The sequence below is a fragment of the Prionailurus bengalensis genome, chromosome B3 (genome assembly GCF_016509475.1).
Source record: "Prionailurus bengalensis isolate Pbe53 chromosome B3, Fcat_Pben_1.1_paternal_pri, whole genome shotgun sequence".
Taxonomy (NCBI): domain Eukaryota; kingdom Metazoa; phylum Chordata; class Mammalia; order Carnivora; family Felidae; genus Prionailurus; species Prionailurus bengalensis.
The window spans coordinates 144,653,319-144,667,778 of NC_057355.1; the positions used below are offsets into that span (position 1 = coordinate 144,653,319).

Genomic DNA, 14,460 nt, shown 5'->3' on the forward strand with positions numbered 1-14,460 from the left:
CATGCTGTCTTGATGATTACAGCTTTGTAGTAGAGGCTAAAGTCTGAGATTGTGATGCCTCCTGCTTTGGTTTTTTCTTCAAATATTACTTTGGCTATTCGGGGTCTTTTGTGGTTCCATACAAATTTTAGGATTGTTTGTTCTAGCTTTGAGAAGAATGCTGGTGCAATTTTGATTGGGATTGCATTGAATGTGTAGATAGCTTTGGGTAGTATTGACATTTTAACAATATTCTTCCAATCCACGAGCACAGAATGTTTCTCCATTTCTTTGTGTCTTCTTCAGTTTCCTTCATAAGCTTTCTATAGTTTTCAGCATGCAGATCTTTTACATCTTTGGTTAGGTTTCCTCCTAGGTATTTTGTGGTTCTTGGTGCAGTTGTGAATGGGATCAGTTTCTTTATTTTTCTGTTGCTTCATCATTGGTGTATAAGAATGCAGCCAATTTCTGTACATTGATTTTGTACCCTACGACTTTGCTGAATTCATGTGTCCGTTCTAACAGACTATTGGTGGAGTCTGTCAGGTTTTCCGTGTAGAGTATCATGTCATCTGGGAAAAGTGCAAGTTTGACTTCGTCTTTGCCAATTTTGATGCCTTTGATTTCGCTTTGTTGTCTGATTGCTGATGCTAGGGCTTCCAACACTATGTTGAACAACAGTGGTGAGAGCGGACATCCCTGTCGTGTTCCTGATTTCAGAGGGAAAGTTCTGTTTTTCCCCATTGAAGATGATATTAGCTGTGGGCTTTTCTTAAGTGGCTTTTATGATGTTTAAGTATGTTCCTTCTGTCCCTCCTTTCTTGAGGGTTTTTATCAAGAAAGGATGCTGTGTTTTGTCAAATGCTTTTTCTGCATCTATTGACAGGATCATATGGTTCTTTTCTTTCATTAACGTGATGTATCATGTTGATTGATTTGCAAATATTGAACCAGCCCTGCAGTCCAGGAATGAGTCTCACTTGATCATGGTGAATAATTCTTTTTATATGCTGTTGAATTCAATTTGCTAGTATCTTGTTGAGAATTTTTGCATCCATATTCATCAGGGATATTGGCCTGTAGTTCTCTTTTTCTGCTGGGTCTCTGTCTGGTTTCGGAATCAAAGTAAATCTGGCTTCATAGAATGAGTCTGGAAGTTTTCCTTCCCTTTCTGTTTTTTGGAACAGCTTGAGAAGGATAGGTATTATCTCTGCTTTAAATGTCTGGTAGAATTCCCCAGGGAAGCCTGCTGGTCCTGGAGTCTTATTTGTTGGGAGATTTTTGATAACTGATTGAATTTCTTCCCTAGTTATGGGTCTGTTCAAACTTTATTTCTTCCCGTTTGAGTTTTGGTAGTGTATGGGTGTTTGGGAATTTGTCCATTTCTTCCAGATTGTCCAGTTTGTTGGTGTATAATTTTTCATAGTATTCCCTGCTTGTATTTCTGAGGGATTGGTTGTGATAAATCCATTTTCGTTCGTGATTTTATCTGTTTGAGTCATCTCCCTTTTTGAGAAGCCTGGCTAGAGGTTTATCAATTTTATTTTTTCAAAAAACCAACTCTTGGTTTCATCGATCTATTCTACTGTTTTTGGATTCTATGTTATTTATTTCTGCTCTGCTCTTTATTATTTTTCCTTCTGCTGGGTTTGGGGTGTCTTTGCTGTTCTGCTTCTGGTTCCTTTAGGTGTGCTGTTAGATTTTGTATTTGGGATTTTTCTTGTTTCTTGAGATAGGCTTGGATTGCAATGTATTTTCCTCTCAGGACTGCCTTCGCTGCATCCCAAAGCATTTGGATTGTTGTATTTTCATTTTCATTTGTTTCCATATATTTTTTAATTTTTTCTCTAATTGCCTGGTTGACCCATTCATTCTTGAGTAGGATGTTCTTTTACCTCCATGCTTTCAGAGGTTTTCCAGACTTTTTCCTGTGGTTGCTTTCAAGTTTCATAGCATTGTGATCTGAAAGTGTGCATGGTACAATCTCAATTCTTTTATATTTTTGAGGGCTGTTTTATGACCCAGTGTGTGATCTATCTTGGAGAATGTTCCATGTGCACAGGAGAAGAAAGTATATTCTGCTGCTTTGGGATGTAGAGTTCTAAATATATCTGTCAAGTCCATCTGGTCCAATGTATCGTTCAGGGCCATTGTTTCTTTACTGGTTCTCTGTCTAGATGATGTGTCCATTGTTGTAAGTGGAGTATTAAAGTCCCCTTCAGTTACCACGTTCTTATCAATAAGGTTGCTTATGTTTGTGATTGTTTTATATATTTGGGGGCTCCCATATTCGGCGCATAGACATTTACAATTATTAGCTCTTCCTGACGGATAGACTGTGTAATTATTATATAATGCCCTTCTTCATCTCTTGTTATAGCCTTTAATTGAAAGTCTAGTTTGTTGCTTTCTTTTGACTTCCAGTAGCATGATAGATAGTTCTCCATCCCCTCACTTTCAATCTGAAGGTGTCCTCAGGTCTAAAATGAGTCTCTTGTAGACAGCAAATAGATGGGTCTTGTTTTTTTTTATCCATTCTGATACCCTATGTCTTTTGATTGGAGCATTTAGTGCATTTACATTCAGTGTTGTTATTGAAAGATATGGGTTTAGAGTCATCATGTTATCTGTAAGTTTCATGCTTGTAGTGATGTCTCTGGTACTTTGTGGTCCTTGCAACATTTCACTCACAGAGTCCCTCTTAGGATCTCTTGTGGGCCTGGTTTAGTGGTGATGAATTCCTTCAGTTTTTGTTTGTTTGGGAAGACCTTTATCTCTCCTATCCTGAATGACAGACTTGCTGGATAAAGTATTCTTGGCTGCATATTTTTCCTGTTCATCACATTGAAGATTTCGTGCTATTCCTGTCTGGCCTGCCAAGTTTCAGTAGATAGGTCTGCTACTACCCTTATGTGTCTATCTTTGTGTGTTAAGGCCCGTTTATCCCTAGCTGCTTTCAGAATTCTCTTTATCCTTGTATTTTGCCAGTTTCACTATATGTTGTGCAGAAGTTCGATTCAAGTTACATCTGAAGGGAGTTCTCTGTGCCTCTTGGATTTCAATGCCTGTTTCCATTCTCCAGATTGGGGAAGTTCCCTGCTATGATTTGTTTAAGTACATCTTGAGCGCCTTTCTCTCTCTTCTTCTGGAATTCCTATGATACGGATATTGTTCCGTTTGATTGAATCACTTAGTTCTTGAAGTCTCCCCTCATGATCCTGGATTTTTTTTTTCTTTTTCTCAGCTTTCTCTTTTCCCATAATTTTATCTTCTAATTCACCTATTCTCTTCTCTGTCTCTTCAGTCCACAGTGTGACCACCTCCATTTTATTTTGCACCTCATTTATAGCATTTTTTAATTCATCATGACTATTTTTTAGTCCCTTGATCTCTGCAGCAGTAGATTCTCTGTGCTTTATGTTTTTTTCAAGCCCAGCAATTAATTTTATGCCTGTTATTCTAAATTCTTGTTCAGTTATGTTGCTTTTGACCAATTCTTTAGCTGTCACTTCTTTCTGGAATTTCTTTTGAGGAGAATTCTTCCGTTTTGTCATTTTGGCTAGTTTTCTGTCCCTTGTGAGTTTTAAAAGCTTGTTTTGTGCTCTGCACCTGTGAGCACTACAATACTAAAGTCATACACTGTCCAGGGCCTGGAAGGGCTCCTGTTTTAAGGAGATCTTCTCTGTCACTAATCCTGGCACTGTAGCTCAGGCAGAATAAGTATTGATCAACAGGCGAGATTCTGATCACCAAAATTTGAATATGTTTTCTTGCCATTTTTTGCTAGTAATGTGTTCTAGTTTAAATTTTTGATGATATTGTATATAGTCATTCTCAAGTTACTAAAATTAAGAGTAAGCCAATAGTACTTTAATGGTCAACTGGAGGCCGTTTCCCTGAGGACTACTTGATTTCTCATTCTTGTCTGCGGAACTGATGTAACAGCTGTGTGCCTCGGGAGTGCGTGGCCAGCAGCCGCCCGAGAGCCATGTCCCCTCGGGTCGGGAGCATCCTGCTCCAGGCCCCAGTCTGTCCTGACTCCTCTCTTCCCGTCTCCCAAGGCACTCAGTGAGACAGTGACTAAACGGAGAGGTGCTCCACCTTTCTCCTTCATACCTTTATTGACTTCAGACATGGAAGTAGAAGTTAACACTCAGTGATGTACATGAACTTTAAGTGTACATCTTGCTGAAGATTTACATGTGTGGACATGTTCAGGGAATCACAGATTTCCAGACTCCCAGCAGGTGCTTTCCACCATTTCAGACCCAAAGCATGCACCTGTCCTGGGACCTCGTCCTGCAATTGTGCATTTTGACCGCTTTCAGGGCAATCTCCGCCCAGAGGAGGCGCTTCAGGCTCTTACCATATACGAAGGAAAGTTCGGCAGGCTGAAGGACGACCGGGAGAAGTGTGCGAAGGCCAAGGAGGCGCTGGAGTTGACCGACACGGGGCTGCTTAGCGGCAGTGAAGAGCGCGTCCAGGTGCGGACCGCGGGGGTGGGGCTCCTCGTCCTGAGTCTGCCCTTGACCAGGGCCGCGTCAGGGGCTCTGCCAGAGCCGCGGTGGTTTCTGCATGCATAGTCTCACTGTTCTACTGTCGTGATTTCAGGTGGCCTTAGAAGAACTGCAGGACCTCAAAGGCGTTTGGTCGGAACTTTCCAAGGTCTGGGAGCAGATTGATCAGATGAAGGAGCAGCCGTGGGTTTCCGTCCAGCCTCGAAAGGTACACCTAAAGGAGATGTGGTGTGTGTCCTCATATGCTGATGGTCGTAGACCACTCAGGAGCTTCGCAGGCAGGGAACTGTATTGTGCATCCTCAGAATGTCACATGATGGTCATTTAGGATTTATCTGGACTGATGTAAAATTTGTTTGGAAACCATTTTTTTTTTTAAGTTTTGTTTTTATTTTTGAGAAAGATACAAAGAATGAGCGGGGGAGGGACAGAGAGAGAAGGAGGAAGAATTCCAAGCAGGCTCTACCCTGTCAGCTCCACCCGATGCGGGGCTTGAACTCATGAACTGTGAGATCATGACCTGAGCCACAGTCAGAGTCACACTTCATTTCCTGAGCCACCCAGGCACCCCCAGAAAACATTTTTTAAGATAATTCACCATTTAAAGAAATGTTGGCAAACTAAATATCATTTTGTGTTCCTCTTGACAGCTTCGACAAAATTTAGATGGCCTCCTGAACCAGCTGAAAAACTTCCCTGCCCGATTACGGCAGTACGCATCCTATGAGTTTGTCCAGAGGCTTCTGAAAGGCTACCTGAAGGTAGTGGTTCGGTGCTGGGGTCGTGGTGTCTGTTAGGAACACGGCTGCACGGTAACCTTGCTTGCTCTCTCCACAGATAAACATGCTGGTGATTGAACTGAAGTCCGAAGCACTCAAAGATCGCCATTGGAAGCAGCTGATGAAAAGACTTCATGTCAACTGGGTTGTTTCTGAGCTAACCCTTGGCCAAATCTGGGATGTTGACTTGCAGAAAAATGAAGCTATTGTCAAGGATGTGCTGCTTGTGGCACAAGGGGAGATGGCTTTGGAAGAATTTTTGAAGCAGGTGAGTAAATAGACTGATAGCCCCATTTATGTCACATTTCAGGCTGTGAGGTCAGTTTGAGCTGTGTAAAAACAAGAGCTTCATCTGCGGTCCTTTTGTCCCCATAGCACTTAGTTGCTTGTATACCTGGCAAACACCCACATACTAATAAGGTGCCCCTTTTTGGTTTTAATTCAGATAAGAGAAGTATGGAATACTTACGAGTTAGACTTGGTTAACTACCAGAACAAGTGTCGCTTGATCCGAGGTTGGGATGACCTCTTCAACAAGGTCAAAGAGCACATCAACAGTGTCTCCGCCATGAAGCTCTCTCCGTACTACAAGGTACCCTTGTTGGGCAGGCTTTCCCTCTCTGATCAGGCTTTCCCCTGAAATTTCTCTGTAATACTTTTGACTGGCAGTTACCAGAAGCCTGTTTTTTAAAGCGTGAGTCAAATAACTTGACATAACCTGCAGTTTTTTTACTAAGCTTTGGCCTATCTATGAGTGAATCGCTTAGCAGCTGGGCTCTGCTTCCCATCTGCCTACTAGGTTTTCGAAGAGGATGCCCTGAGCTGGGAAGATAAGCTGAATCGGATCATGGCTCTCTTTGACGTGTGGATTGACGTGCAGAGGCGGTGGGTGTACCTGGAAGGCATCTTCACGGGAAGCGCAGATATCAAGCACCTGCTTCCGGTGGAGACCCAGCGGTTCCAGAGGTATGGCCTCCAGCTTGGGTGCAAAGGAACTGAGGGGTAGGTGTGACTGGTGACCCTTCTTCACGTAAAGGCTAACGACACTTTTGATTTGATTCGTAGTATCAGCACGGAGTTTTTGGCTCTGATGAAAAAGGTATCCAAGTCTCCCCTTGTAATGGATGTTCTGAATATCCAGGGGGTACAGAGGTCTCTGGAGAGACTGGCAGACCTGCTAGGAAAGATCCAGAAAGCATTGGGAGAATACCTGGAAAGAGAGCGATCCTCTTTCCCCAGGTAAGATGATTGCTTTGACTTGCGCTGAAGTCGAGTCCAAGTTCAGGAGCCTCCCCTCTCCCCTGTGGGTCTGTGTGTTAGTCACTTTGACATCAGAAGCTTTGTTACTAGTAACAAAATGAATGTTACTCCCTTTCCGCGCATTTATTCCTTTTTTTAAAAAATGTTTATTTTAGAGCATGTGTGTGTGAGAGTGAAAGGGCAGGGGGAGGAGCAGAGAGGGAGAGGGAGACACAGAATCCGAAGCAGGCTCCAGGCTCTGAGCTGCCAGCACAGAGCCCCACGCGGGGCTCGGACACAACGGACTGAGTCACCCAGGCACCCGTATTCCTAATTATAATGTTAAATAATTCCTCACTTTCTGTCTTGTGTTTGTTTATTAAGCTTCATTGAAACTATTATCCACCCTTTTAGGCAGCTTGCATCTCTTAAAAGTTTAGCTCTGATTGTTTTCCAAACGGCATTTCTTCCTTTGTGAATAGTTTGCTTACTGTAAATTGAACAGGCTTTTATTTATTTTGTTTGTTTTGAGAGAGAGAGAGAGAGAGCAAGGAAAGGAAACAGAATCCCAAGCAGGTTCCTTGCTGTCAGCCCGGAGCCCGATGGAGGGCTCAGTATTACGAATGGTGAGATCATGACCCGAGCCAAAATCAAGAGCAGATACTCAAGCTACCTAGGTGCCCCTTGAACAGGCTTTAAAAAAATACGTTCATGAAGTAAGATGAATGGCATGAAGTGCATGGAATCCCTCTTCAGTAGCTTGTTCAACAAACGTGTGTCCTTTGCTGAGGGCTGGAGGAAACTCGGACCTAGTTTAGATTGGAGATTGTCCATCAGCATCCAAGTCTAGTTTCCCTTCCTGTAATTTGAAGCTCCACTTTGATGCACCTTATTTATGTGTATGTGACATTTTACAACTTGAATGCTATTTTAATTTTAGGTTCTATTTTGTGGGTGATGAAGATTTGCTTGAAATCATTGGCAACAGTAAGAATGTAGCTAAGTTACAGAAACATTTCAAGAAAATGTTTGCTGGCGTTTCGAGCATCATCCTAAACGAGGATAACTCTGTCGTCTTGGGCATTTCCTCCCGTGAAGGAGAGGAGGTAGTGAAGTTTATGATTGTAACTTAGAATGCTTCTCTCCTGCCTTTGTACATCTTAATTCTTGTATCATACGTATTTTAGGTTATGTTTAAAACTCCTGTGTCGATTACTGAACATCCCAAAATCAACGAGTGGCTCACGCTGGTAGAAAAGGAGATGAGAGTCACACTGGCTAAACTTCTGGCTGAGTCTGTTACAGAAGTTGAGATTTTTGGTAAAGCAACTTCGATTGACCCAAACACCTACATCACTTGGATTGATAAGTACCAGGTAACGTGTAGTAGAAGTGGGCCAGCGGAGAGGCGGATGCACCGGCTGGTCTCCAAGACGATCCTTTGGGTCTCGTGTCTCCTGTCTTCCAGGCCCAGCTTGTGGTTTTGTCAGCCCAGATAGCCTGGTCTGAAAACGTGGAGACAGCTCTGAGCAGCATCGGCGGAAGCGGTGACGCGGCACCCTTGCACTCCGTGCTGAGCAACGTGGAGGTCACCCTCAACGTGTTGGCCGACTCAGTCCTCATGGAGCAGCCACCGCTGCGGAGGCGGAAGCTGGAGCACTTGGTTAGTCCCGCGCCTGCCTGACTCACTCCTCACCGGTTAGGCCCTGCCTTCAGTGCAGGCAGTCAGCGGAGATCACGCCTGGGAGCACTCTTACTGGTGGTAGGGAGAGAAGGAGGTGGTGCATTTGTGAGCTCTCTGGTGTGGGTATCGCTCTACTCTGTTGAAAGGTAGCCTTGGGGGAGCAGGGGAGTTATGTGTACACATCCTGGGGAAGGGGAGGTGGGGAGCCTTGACCAGGATTTTTGCCTTTGCTTGTCAGCCCCTTCCCAGAGAGGCGCCCGGGTGTGCCTGCACCAGTGTTGCGGCCAGCCTGGAGGGGACAGACTGGGGACAGAGACAGCTGTTCTCCTGACACATTTCATGCTAGTTAGGTCTTCGCTTGACGTTGGGTGTTTTTGTTTGTTGATGGTTTGGTTTTGCTGCAGCTCTTGATTCTGTGTAATTTCATTGTGGGAATGACAGTGCTGTTTTTGGAAGGGAATTTGGATTTGGAACATTCACTGAAAGCTATTGCAACTGGATCTTGAATCTCAAAAGTCTGCTAAATGATCACGTGCCCAGGAAATGCAGTGTCCTTGCACTACTCCAGTTTATGACAAAGGCTTAATAAGTGACTCTGTGTTCAGATTACAGAGTTGGTTCACCAGAGGGACGTTACACGCTCCTTGATCAAAAGCAAGATTGACAATGCCAAATCTTTCGAATGGCTCAGCCAGATGCGCTTTTACTTCGACCCTAAGCAAACCGATGTGCTACAGCAGTTGTCGATCCAAATGGCAAATGCCAAATTTAATTATGGTTTTGAGTACCTGGGTGTTCAGGACAAGCTGGTCCAGACCCCCCTCACCGACCGCTGCTATTTGACCATGACACAAGCCTTGGAGGCCAGGCTGGGGGGGTCCCCTTTCGGTAAGTTACTCCACAGACCTGGACAGATGGAGAGAGTAAATGCAATTTGTAAAGATTAAATCAACGATTTTAAATGTATTTCTTAATTACGTAGCTCATACGTTCTAGAACCTCAGATTTGTCTGCAGTTGTTACACGTCCTTTGATTTTGTAAACAAGCTGGGTAAGGCTAACGATACCTCCCTGTGGACTCAAGTACTCAGTCACTCTTCTTCAAACAATAGGGCCGGCCGGGACTGGGAAGACAGAGTCCGTCAAAGCTCTTGGCCATCAGCTTGGACGCTTTGTTTTGGTCTTCAACTGCGATGAAACCTTTGATTTCCAGGTGAGAAGATTTCTGAGTCCACCTACAATCTAACGGCCTGAGAGGGCAGCTGGGGAGTACCACGCCTGGACCCCTCTCAGGGCTCCTGGCCTCACGGCTTGGCACGGCCCGTCTGGCCTTCTGAGTCCCAGGGATGGTGTGGTTTTGAGTGGGGTGTCCGACATACCTGCTTCGGTGTTGACTTGAGCTGCATTGTTTCTGGAAGAGACGGTTAGTGTCTGTGTGTGGGAATAAGTAACTATGATGGAAAAGATTTTTTTAATCAACAAAAAGGGGCAGAGTAAAAACAGCTCTATCTTTGGAATCGGCACAGGAGGAGACAAGGTGTGATGCCCTACGTCTGTACACAGACCATCGCCATTGTTAGTGAAGCACTTCTGTGTGCAGGCCCCGCACCTCCCGTGGGAACCTGATGTCACGCTCACAGCCACCCGGGGGGGGGGGGGGGGTAGCCCAAGGTCCCGCCGGATCAGGGCCGTGGAGCCCGCCCGAAGCAGGTGGTTTGAGCTCCTGTCTTTGTTCGGTTTCAGGCAATGGGACGGATCTTTGTGGGGCTCTGCCAGGTGGGTGCGTGGGGCTGCTTTGACGAGTTCAACCGCCTGGAGGAGCGGATGCTGTCAGCCGTGTCGCAGCAGGTGCAGTGCATTCAGGAAGCGCTGCGCGAGCACTCCAACCCCAACTGCGATAAGAGTGAGACTTCCCTTTTCCTCTGCACGTTACTTAGCGGCTGTGGAAGGAGAGTCCACGGGGGCTGGGTCACACCTGTGATTGGAAACGAGTGAGAGTTTCACTTCGCTCCCAGGACTCACTATTGCAGGCAGGGCGGCGGGGCCCGGGATAGCACTGCACGAGCAGTTTGCGTTCTCCGGACCAGAGCGGCCCAAAGCCCTAGCTGTCCTTCCCCCGGTGAGCGAGAGTCCCTGTGCTCCGTCCCTCACTGTCCGCCCGCACTGAGTGTTGGGCCGGTGAGGGCTCTCCCTGCTCCCCCTGCACGCCCACAGAGCCAGCCTTGCTGCCGCCTGTTGGCAGAGTGTTGTCACAGGGAGCTTTAGGAACACGCCCTCTGTCACCATAGGATGGCCTTCTGAGAGGCTTGAGGACTGCTTCCCCTGCCTCGGGCCACACGAAGCCGGGCATGCCCGGCGGAGGCAGGGTGCGTGCTGGAGGAAGCAATGACACCTGTGGCGGACAGGGCACATGCAGTTAATTTGCGGGGTCACTTTTGTCCTGCAATAATAGGAACTTGTCTTCCCAAAGGCCCTGTAGACCTCCTCAGTGGAAAAGGAGTGTCTGAGAAAGCAGTACCCGTGTGCTCAGTGTTCTCTCCAAGGAATAAAGTTCAGCTGTGGGCGGTGGTGGTTTTGGTCAGTCCCCTGAAAGGGCAGTCTTCGTGATCAGAGCCCGTCAGCTCTGTGGCATGGATACGTTTTTATATCCGCACCTACCATTGCGCCGCATTTCTATCCCTGCGTTGATCTTGTAACACACAGCAATGCACGACAGAATATGCGCTCCCCGCCCCTGGTGACGTGTCCCACGTTCCCAGAGCTCTCGTGTAGGTGAGGTGTATGAAGGTGGCCGACGTGCTGGTAGGAGGGCCAGAGAGGGGCTCCCCTGCGGTCCCGGCCTTTGGGCTTTAGAGGCCAACGGGGAAACAGGTGCTTTGTCTGGGATTTTAGGGAGATTTTAGTGTCGCTCTCGAACATCACGAGTCTCAACCCTGTTCTCTGATTTTCAGCCTCTGCCCCCATTACTTGTGAGCTGCTCAACAAACAGGTGAAGGTGAGTCCAGACATGGCCATCTTCATCACCATGAACCCCGGCTACGCAGGCAGGTCCAACCTTCCCGACAATCTGAAGAAGCTCTTCCGGAGCTTGGCCATGACCAAGCCCGACCGGCAGCTCATCGCCCAGGTCATGCTGTACTCACAGGGCTTCCGCACTGCTGAGGTCCTCGCCAACAAAATCGTCCCGTTCTTCAAGTGAGTACCCCAGACTTACCCGTTGCCGTGTCAGTAGCGTGTGCAAGACGTGCCCTTGAAGGGTCATTTCTGCAATCGTGGCACGTCTTCCCAAGTGTGTGTGTCTGATTCTCGATGTTTGCTTATGTGGCTATTGAGAGTGGACTGTTCCAAGGTAGAGCTCTTCCCTTGCAGACTATGTGACGAGCAGCTCTCCTCTCAGAGCCACTATGACTTTGGTCTTCGAGCTTTGAAGAGTGTGCTGGTTAGTGCGGGAAACGTGAAGAGGGAGAGAATTCAGAAGATTAAGAGGGAGAAAGAAGAGCGAGGGGAAGCAGTTGATGAAGGAGAAATTGCAGAAAATCTACCTGAACAGGAGGTTTGTACACGTGTTGTTTGAATCACTCACACCGTAAACACTAGCATTCAAGTTCACCCTTTCAACCTCCCAGCCGTGGCCTGAGAGTTCTGTTGTGATTCACATGTGCTGGGATGGGCGTGTGGAAGATATTGATATTGGTGCGGTGAACTGAGTGAGGACCACGGGAGCGTGCTGAGTCGCTCTGTCACCGACAGCCACGTCTTCCGTACCTTCTGGGGATACGGCAGTGGCCGTGCGAGCCAGGCTCCCCGCCACTCAGGGCTCGGTCCTTTTGTCGCCGTTAGATTCTGATACAGAGCGTCTGCGAGACGATGGTGCCCAAGCTGGTGGCAGAAGACATCCCGCTGCTCTTCAGCCTCCTGTCAGACGTGTTCCCCGGGGTCCAGTACCACCGGGGCGAAATGACCGCGCTTCGAGAAGAGCTGAAGAAGGTGTGCCAGGAAATGTACCTGACGTACGGAGACGGAGAAGAAGTCGGCGGAATGTGGGTCGAGAAGGTAACTGGCCCCCACACACTGTGCAGCCACAGCAGCCGCAGCCACTAGGAGAAGCCACACTTAATAGAGCCCTGACCACGAGGGCCAGGGAGGCACATCCCCTGGTTTATGAAGATTTGAGTTGGGGCTTTTTTCTTAACTTTGACGTAGACCTAACGATTTAGCTGAAAACCTCACTTACGTAGTGTGGTTCGTTCTCTGGAAATGCTGACTGAGTGTGCGATCGTAACAGAAAGTATTCACACCAATAAAAGTTCTACTTACAAGACTTCCCAACACCGTAGATTAAGAACGTAAATCTGCTAATTGGCACATGGTTTATAGTCCTTAGTGGCATTCTCCATTTCGTTCTTGTGGGAGATTAAAAAGTATATTATCACACAAGCTGCCTGCTGAGCGCGAGCGATGCTGTGCTGGGTCACACAGATGGCTCATCTGTTGGGTCTCTGCCCTCTCTAGAAGGGATCTTCTGTGCCTCTTCTGAGGCAGGTTGGTAGTCACCCCCTCTTCCACTGGCTCCCAGCCTTCCCGGCTTAACAAAGAACTCCCCACAATTTAGTTAAAACCTTTCTTGAAATGTTTTTTGTCGGTGCGGCCCACATAATGTCTGCTTTAAAAACTCGAGTGCAGCACTTGCTGGCCTTTAGCACATGTCTCCTGTTTGCTGCCACGAAGAAGGGCTGAAGAACCTTCTCGTTCTTTCTCTGGAGTGGTCAGGATGTGATGTCTTTGGCTCTGCAGGTCCTTCAGCTCTACCAGATCACCCAGATCAACCACGGCCTGATGATGGTGGGCCCCTCGGGAAGTGGGAAGAGCATGGCTTGGCGTGTTCTCCTGAAGGCTTTGGAGAGGCTCGAGGGTGTGGAGGGCGTGGCCCACATCATCGACCCCAAAGCCATCAGCAAAGACCACCTTTATGGAACCCTGGACCCCAACACCAGGGAATGGACGGATGGGCTGTTCACACATGTCCTGAGAAAGTGAGTTAACCTTGATTCCAGCGAGCGGGACCTGGGTGCTCTGTCCTTCTGTTAACAGCGGGTGTTACTTTTCCAACCAAAGACTGAATGAATGAAAATGCCACTGCGGAGACTGTTGCCGAGTGAGCGTTTCTAATCTCAAAAAGCTGTTTCAAAATCCTTCCAAACCAGGATCATAGACAACGTGAGGGGCGAGCTACAAAAGCGCCAGTGGATTGTCTTCGATGGCGACGTGGACCCCGAGTGGGTGGAGAACTTGAACTCGGTGCTGGATGACAACAAGCTTCTGACTCTGCCAAATGGCGAGCGTCTCAGCCTTCCGCCCAATGTAAGTGGCCTCTCGTGGGGTATCAGACCAAATATCCTGTGTGCTCTAGAGGGCAGGTTCCAGGTTCCACAGTGTAGTGGTCGGTTGTGTAAATAGTTTTCAGAGTTGACTGAGTCTCCTTGTGCTAGATTTTTCCATTCCCGTGGCCAGTGAGAAATACTTCTATAGAACTTACAGGAACTTTGTACTGTTGCTGAATGTTAACCACGCTCCGTGATTCCCAGTTAATGCTCCAAACCCAGCGTTACGGGGTTGTCAGTAGGATTTGTGAAGTTCTCGCACATCTGGGAAGTGGTAAAATGAGTAACTTAGACATGGAAGCTTTCCAGCCTAGCCCTTGGAAACGGGCATTTGGTCCAGGTCCTGGACACATCACTGGATAGATCAGGAAACGTGGGTGGGCCTGGCATGGGTTTGCATCCTACTGAAGGTCCAGCAGGAAAAAAACAGACAAAAGCCCTTGCTGTCCTGGGGCGTACAGTCTGATGTGGAAAACAGACCCTCAAGGTAGACAGTGTCGAGTGCTCAGGAGAAGATGAGCTGGAAGGCAGTGGTTGGTGCTGGCGAGAGCCGGAGGGTACGTGGTCAGGGATGGTGACGCGGAGGCATCACCTAGAAGTGTTTGGCATGTGAGGGAGCCGGTCCCGTGGGCCTCCAGATAGAGGGGGGTTTGACTGGGGTATGAGGAGCGAGGGGAGAAAAGGCCGCTGGACCAGAGACGAAAGGGGCCAGATCAGGTTGGGCCCAGGGCAGTGTAAAGACTGGCACTTGCCCGTTGGGTGAGTCGGGAGCCCTGGGAGTCTGGATCACATCCCTGACTGTCGGGTGGAGAGTAGTTGAAGAGGACGTGTGGGAGCAAGGGGACCATCTAGAGGCTGCGAGGTGGCCCAGGCACAGCTGT

General features: G+C 47.6%; 1 protein-coding gene across 1 annotated transcript in view; it reads left to right on the plus strand.

Moving 5' to 3' along the window:
• DYNC1H1 (dynein cytoplasmic 1 heavy chain 1) overlaps positions 1-14,460 on the plus strand; it is a 77,511-nt gene that overhangs the window by 34,505 nt on the left and 28,546 nt on the right. The window contains exons 17-34 of the mRNA XM_043557043.1: positions 4,308-4,463; positions 4,591-4,704; positions 5,147-5,257; positions 5,334-5,543; positions 5,721-5,867; positions 6,075-6,241; positions 6,341-6,514; positions 7,455-7,620; positions 7,702-7,890; positions 7,983-8,177; positions 8,804-9,086; positions 9,311-9,411; positions 9,942-10,101; positions 11,150-11,393; positions 11,568-11,751; positions 12,039-12,251; positions 12,993-13,231; positions 13,403-13,559. Coding sequence (XP_043412978.1) covers positions 4,308-4,463; positions 4,591-4,704; positions 5,147-5,257; positions 5,334-5,543; positions 5,721-5,867; positions 6,075-6,241; positions 6,341-6,514; positions 7,455-7,620; positions 7,702-7,890; positions 7,983-8,177; positions 8,804-9,086; positions 9,311-9,411; positions 9,942-10,101; positions 11,150-11,393; positions 11,568-11,751; positions 12,039-12,251; positions 12,993-13,231; positions 13,403-13,559 — 3,210 coding nt within the window. The remainder of the gene's footprint in view (positions 1-4,307; positions 4,464-4,590; positions 4,705-5,146; positions 5,258-5,333; positions 5,544-5,720; positions 5,868-6,074; positions 6,242-6,340; positions 6,515-7,454; positions 7,621-7,701; positions 7,891-7,982; positions 8,178-8,803; positions 9,087-9,310; positions 9,412-9,941; positions 10,102-11,149; positions 11,394-11,567; positions 11,752-12,038; positions 12,252-12,992; positions 13,232-13,402; positions 13,560-14,460) is intronic.